The 6,981-nt window shown below is 48.2% G+C and overlaps 1 protein-coding gene across 1 annotated transcript; it reads left to right on the plus strand.

The window, feature by feature from the left end:
* The first annotated feature begins 5,448 nt into the window (after positions 1–5,448).
* LOC136548054 (blue copper protein 1a-like) lies at positions 5,449–6,150 on the plus strand. Its single transcript, XM_066539704.1, has 2 exons — positions 5,449–5,611; positions 5,720–6,150. The coding sequence occupies exons 1-2, from the start codon at positions 5,449–5,451 to the stop codon at positions 6,148–6,150; spliced, it is 594 nt and encodes a 197-aa protein (XP_066395801.1).
* The last annotated feature ends 831 nt before the right edge of the window (positions 6,151–6,981 follow it).

Raw genomic sequence — 6,981 nt, forward strand, 5'->3', positions numbered from 1 at the left:
AGAACTCAGCTAATGCAGGAGCAGTCAATCAGTCTGGTACTGTTCATGGTCAGGCAACAGAGGCAGTTGCTTCAGATGTTGCAGGAGGAAACTTGGATCAAGGTGGGATGGACCTAGATGATTCAAGTGACTATGATGAAGAGCCAGTGAGATTCAGAAGCCTCAGTGAAGTGTATGAAAACACTGATGAAGTGGATTTGGTTTCAGACTCTGAAGTTGAAGTCAGTGCTCTGTTGGCAGTGATGGAGGAACCATCATCTTATCAACAGGCTATAGGTGATGCAGAATGGATAGCAGCAATGGATAGTGAGATGCAGTCCATCAACAAAAACTAGACTTAGGAATTGGTGAAATTATCAGCTGGTCACAAGCCCATTGATTTGAAATGGGTATGTAAGCTCAAGAGAAATGCAGATGGAGAAGTAGTGAGGCCAGATTGGTTGCCAAGGGTTATGTGCAAAAGCAAGGCATAGACTTTGAGGAAGTGTTTGCACCAGTAGCAAGACTTGACACTGTCAGATTGATACTAGCATTGGCAGCTAATAGAGGTTGGCAAGTACATCACTTAGATGTAAAATCTGCTTTTCTCAATGGTGAGCTTGTGGAGGATGTGTATGTGTCACAACCAGAAGGATATGTGAAGAAATGCAAGGAGCAAATGGTGCTCAAGCTGAGCAAAGCCTGGTATGGGCTCAAGCAAGCTCCAAGGGCCTAGAATGTGAAGTTAGATAAAAGTCTGAAAAATCTTGGGTTCAAGAAATGTGCAACTGAGCCTGCAGTTTATACTAGGGGTGTTGGAAGGACAGCTGTGATCCTTGGTGTATATGTTGATGACTTGATTGTAACCGGAGGTGATCCATCTGAGATTGCAATTTTCAAGAGGCAGATGACTTCACAGTTTGAGATGAGTGACCTTGGTCTATTGTCATTCTATCTAGGAATTGAAGTTGAGCAGAAAGAAGATTGCATTATAGTCAAGCAGACAAGCTATGCAAAAAAGGTGTTGTCACAGTTTGGGATGGCAGATTGCAATCCAACAAAAATTCCAATGAATCCTGGTGTGAAAATGCATGATGACAAACAAGGAGTGAAAACTGATCCAACTAAGTACAGGAGGGTGATTGGTTGTCTCAGGTACTTGTTGCACACTAGACCAGACATGTCTTTTTCTGTTGGAATGGCTAGCAGGTTCATGGAGAAGCCTACTGTTCTGCATATAGGGGCAGTGAAGCAGATACTGAGGTATTTGCAGGGAACTTTGAACTATGGGCTGGTGTATACCAAGGAAGAAAAAGAAGAAAAGTTGGTTGGGTTTTCAGACAGTGATCAAGCTGGTGACTTGGATCACAGGAGGAGCACAGGAGGAATGACATTTTATCTGAATGACAGTCTTATCACTTGGTGTTCACACAAGGAGAAAACAGTGGCATTATCATCTTGTGAGGCTGAGTTCATGGCAGCAGCAGCAGCAGCAATGCAGGCAATGTGGCTCAGGAATTTGTTGAGTGAGCTCACAGGAACTAAGCCCAAGGTAATCACTATGTTTGTGGACGACAATTCTGCCATTCAGAATCCAGTGTTTCATGGGCGCAGTAAACACATTGACATCAAGTATCATTATATCAGGGAGTGTGTTGAGCGTGGACAGATAATTGCCAAGAGGGTGAGCACTTTGGAGCAGAAGGCAGACTCTTTGACAAAGCCACTGCCGGCGGTGAAGCTGGGAGTGATGAGACACCTGCTAGGTGTTCGAGAGCTTGAGGATCATCAGGCTTAAGGGGGGGAGAATGTTGGTGTAAGCCTGCTGATATGTGTGTCCTGGTGACGTGGAGGAAGGCAGAGAAGGCGCCAAGCTCAAGTTTGAATTCAAACAAGAAGGACACGAGAGCAGTTGACGCCTGGAGGTTGGTGACCACGCCCACGACGTCGTGCACAGCGAGCAGTTGCATTCTACTCCTATGTATCTTGTTTTAAGTCATTTTACATAGTGGAATAGTGCTTGTAAGCTGTTGGTATAAATAGCTGGACCCTTGTGGTGTGTGTTAGCGCATTGTAACTGATGTTATCACATTTGTACTGCAAACTAATATCAGTGAAAAACAGCACTGCCATCTGACAGTTGCTGGTTCGCGTTCATTTTTTGTTCTTGCGCGTTCTGAGTTCTTAGGCTAGCCACCGTGTGATTCTTGTGTGTGATTGTGATCCTTGGTTCCAACAACCACCACCGCCGCCGTGGTCTGCGGCCATGAGGAACCCGGTCGGCGGCGCGGTGGCCGCGGCGGCAGCCGCCGTGGTCGCGGCCGCGTTCGCATTCTAGGGGTGCCGCCCTCTCCCTTGCCTGCTGTGACTGTGCACGCACATGCACGCGTTGCAGCATTGTTACTTGCGTTGCATGCATGGCTTCGTTTCCAGTGTGGTGGGAGCATTGCTTTTGGTTTGGATTTGTTTACTGCTGCTGTTCGTGCTTGGACTAGGCAGTATTAGCAAGAGTTTATTTAGAGCTATATATATATATATATATATAGCTCTGTATATGTAATGAGGGGCCTGCCTAGTCATGTGTGTCTCACTCAGGGTGCTCCTTTTTTTTTGCGAATGTGTTTCAGGTGATATGAGTTTGTCAGTCTGCTATATTGCCGGTCGGCATTAATAATTTTATTCTAATATAAAGTTTAGCTCTTCATATTTTATTGACCACAGATATAAAATCAGAGTGTGTGCGCGCTTGTGCAGTGAATACTCTCTCAATTTCAAATTTAAGTCGTTTTGGCTTTTCTAGATTTATAGTTTTTACTACGCACTCCGTGATGTCTAGATACTAGAGATGCTAAATGTCTTAAATTTTTGGACGGATTGATATTTCATATACATTTTACAATGTAGTATGTCCATTTCATAATTGAAGTCCATAGTAGGAGTAATTGCTACTATGTTACTTCTGCTCATCAGGCGATCAACAAGACATTAAATGCAAGCGCGAATATGTGTATAATTTAGTCACAGTTAGAATATTGATGAGTTGTAACAGGTGTCAAGGAGATAAATTTGGATCATATGGATCCTCAGAGCATCTCTAGCAGGACCCTCGAACTAGTCCCCTAAACTAAAATTTGAGGGTTTACACACAAAAAACATAAGGTCCTCTACCCAAGCCCTCAAATTTGGGTGGCCCTCAAACTAGCCCCCTTAGCCCCCATCCGGCAGTTGGCCATTTTTTCTCGCTCCCACGCCTGCTCTCTTCCCTCCCGGCGCCCTTCACTCCCCAACGTTTCTACCAAGCGTTGCCCAAATCCAGTGACGAAGGGGCCACTGAATACCTCCTGTCGCAACGCCCCCTCCTCCGCCCAGATCCAGTGGGAGCCACTCCTCCTACGTCTGGACCCCGTTGTGGCGCTCCTCCTCCTGCATCCAGCCTCCTCCTTCTCCCTCGCTTTCGATATGAGCCGTCGCTCCTCCTAGGCCGCAACCCTGACGAGCCTAATGGCGCGTGTCTTCCTCGACGTGGCGCGACAAGTTTCTCCTCCGGCGAGCGGCGAGGGCGCGATGAGCTCCTCCTCTACTGAGTGGCACCCTCGGCCAACGCCTCCCCGGCGAGGCTGCTCCCTCGACTAGCCGCTTCCCCACGTCAGTGGCGCCCTTGGCCAGCGCCTCCCATGGCGAGGCTGTTCCCTCGACCAGCAGCTCCCCCTGCGAGCCCACTCCCTCGGCCAACGACTCCCCTGGCGGTTCCCTACGGGAACCCCATCGAGGCTGCGACGAGCCCTGCTGAGGCCACGACAGGTGGCTCCCCTGGCAAGCTCCTCCCCTCCCTCTACATTGAGATAGCTCAGATGATAAGTTGAACATTGATGAAGACTAATAACTAAGAGAAAACTTCCTATTTGACACTAGAAAAACTTATGCTTTCCTATTATTGGAGACCCAAACTTAAAATCTTTCCTATTTGTCACCTCTTTTATTTTTTCTTTCCTATGTGAAACTTGTTACTTTAGAGTGGTAACAGCGTTATGTCCTAGACAAAGAGACTGTTTTGCCCTGTTTTTTTTCCAGTATCATGAACTTTTCGTCTGGAACTTAACACCATTACCACTCTAAAAATTAACAGAAGCGTCTAACAGGAAAAGAAAGATAAAAAGGGTGACAAATAGGAAATATTTTAATCTTATGTGTGAAATAGGACCATAGAAGTTTTTCTAGTGTCAAATAGGAAATTTTCTCAATAACAAAAGTCCAACAGGCCTTGGCAAGCAAAAAACAATAAATGAAGAGATGGTCTAAAGCTTCAACAATCTTTGCACAGAACATAGTCATATGATTCTAAATCCATATTTTCCTTAGCACAATGATGGGGACGTGGTTCTCGATCTTACATCAGATTTAAGATAACTATCGATTTGGTGGAGAGCGACACACCGATTTGGCTTCAGATCAAAAATCCTGAACCCTACAACCTTAGCACCACGTCTCCTCTAGATATCAACCATATCATAATCCGGTTGACGTCGCCGAGAAGGTTAATCCCTGTTGTGAATCAAAGAATACAAGCAAGAACAGGATAAAATGCAACTCAAGTAAAGTGACAATTTGCAGATGTATGATTAAGATCTCAACATGGGGTTTCACAAACTGTGAATCGAAGAACACAAGCAAGAACAAGATAAAATGCAACTCAAGTAAAGTGACAATTTGTAGATGTATAATTAAGATCTCAATGTGGGGTTTCACAAACCGATAACAACGATTGTTCAAAGATAGACTAATCTAAAACAAAAATCAAAACCTAACGATGTCTGGCAGCGGTGACTAATTATAAGGTCTAAGGGTCATCGCTCCCCCTGGACGCGCCCCCCTAACGGGCTCAAAGACGATACACGGCCCAAACGAATTAAAGACGGTGAGGGAGCACTTGACAGATTCTAGAGGTTGACTTACTCCGGTGAAATTTGGACCTCAAATTAAATCCACTGGTTATCTTATGAAATTAGCTTTCCATCCATACGTGGATCGTCGAAAACGAAGTTTGGATGTGTCCTGGATGTTCGTTTTACTGCAGGCTGGTCCTGAAGGCCGAGATAGACTCAAACTTAAGTTGGACTGAGCCTTCGACTTGGCTTGGACGCCCTTGCTGGCCTACTGAGGTGACAAGGAGAGGAGGACATCCAAATGCTTCCTTGATGTATTCTCCATATTCTTGGGGCGTGCTCCAACGGTTAGGGTTCAAGGGTGAATATCAAGCCCATGATGACAACGACGACATAGCTTTCGGCAGAAAACAACGGCAACTTGTTATAATGTTTTGGAGGCCTTGACAACGACGACACAGCTCTCGGCAGAAACAACGGCACCTTATAAATAAATAGCGTGGCAAATTGGCAAGAGCAGCAATAATAGTTTGGTAGCTGCTCGCCACGCCAGGCTAGGGACGACGACGAATTGAAGCGGCAACTAATGGCGTCCTCTAGGCATGTGCTGCTCTTGGCTGCCGTCGCGTGCCTCACGTCGCTGGCCTCCGGGACGCAGTGGATGGTCGGGGACGGCGGTGGCTGGAGGGCCAAGTTCAACGAGACCGGCTGGACCGACGGCAAGACGTTCGTGGTCGGCGACAGCCTGCGTACGCACGAGACGACACACCACCATGCACATGAATCGTCTTTTTTCATTGGAATTTATACAGAGTTAGCTATCTAGCCCATTGTCGTCGTTGCTCCCTCGCTCGCAGAGTTCGTATACCCCAAGGAGAAGCACACGGTGATCATGGTCGGCAAGGACGCCTTCGCGGCGTGCGACCTGAGCGCCAACCTGCAGCTCCGGAACTGGACCAGCGGCAACGACGTCGTGCAGCTCGACATGCCCGGCAAGGTGTGGTTCATCTGCAACAAGCCCAGCCACTGCGACAACGGCATGAAGCTCCTCATCGACGTGGTCGACGGCACCGTCGCCCCATCCCCGCCGCTGCTGTTCCCGTTCCCGTTCCCGGGAATGGCCCCGGCCCCATCTCTCCGTTGGCCGTTATTCCCCGGGGGATCGGCCCCGGCCCCGGCCCCAGCATCGCCAGCGGCAGCGCCGCCGTCTGCGGGGGTGCGGAACCCGGTCCTCGGCGTGGTCGCCGCGGCGGCAGCCGCCGTGGTCGCTGCCGCGCTCGCGTTCTAGGGCCGCCCTCTCCATGCCTGCTGTGACCGTGCACGCACATGCAAGAGTTTAGAGCTATATATGTATATCAGGGGCTGCCTAGTCATGTGTCTCACTGAGGGTGATCTTTTTTTTTTTTGCGAATGTGTTTCAGGTGATATGAGTTTGTCTCAGTCTGCTATATTGCCGGCCTGCATTAATAAGTTCATTCTAATAAAGTTTAACTCTTCATATTTTATTGACCATAGATATAAAATCAGAGGGTGTGCGCGCTTGTACAGTGAATAGTTGCATCTTATAATTAACTAGTAGTACGTTGTCGGTGTTTTGGACCGGGGGTCCTTAACCAACTAGTAAATTTATACTGCGTGTTTCTAATCCCGGATGGTGATGCAAAGAGACACAAGGTTTATACTGGTTCAGGCAATAGGTGCCATACGTCCAGTCTGAGGGATCGATCTTGTATTTCTTGCACCGAAATGCTCGTAGTAGGGGGTTACAAGCAGGGCGAGAGAGGGAGCTAGTCCCAGGTCTCTGCGTGGAGCGGCGTGGATTGCTTGAGATGTTGACCTCAGGCAGCGGGGAAGCGTGCGCGTTGCTGAGTGTCGAGCGTGTGTTCGTCTATTTCGTGAGAGCGTGAGCCCGTCCCAGAAACGGCCCCAGTCTCTCCCTTTTATAGTTGAAGGGGGGGACAGGGGTGATACATGTATTCGCTACGCAGTGTCCTATAAGCAAAGGCGGCATGTCCGAGCCCTGTAGCCTGTCACTGTGGCGACATGGTTGATGGAGTGGTCCTGTCCTTGATGTAATGGAGCGACGCGCCGGTCGCGCCCTGATTCTGTGCGACGTGGG

This window comes from Miscanthus floridulus, chromosome 4 (genome assembly GCF_019320115.1).
Source record: "Miscanthus floridulus cultivar M001 chromosome 4, ASM1932011v1, whole genome shotgun sequence".
Lineage (NCBI taxonomy): Eukaryota > Viridiplantae > Streptophyta > Magnoliopsida > Poales > Poaceae > Miscanthus > Miscanthus floridulus.

Coding starts and splice junctions, on each gene's coding strand:
- LOC136548054 (XM_066539704.1), top strand. CDS start 5,449: ATGGCGTCCTCTAGGCATGTGCTGCTCTTGGCTGCCGTCGCGTGCCTC. Junction 5,612..5,719: donor CGTGGTCGGCGACAGCCTGC/GTACGCACGAGA, acceptor CCTCGCTCGCAG/AGTTCGTATACCCCAAGGAG.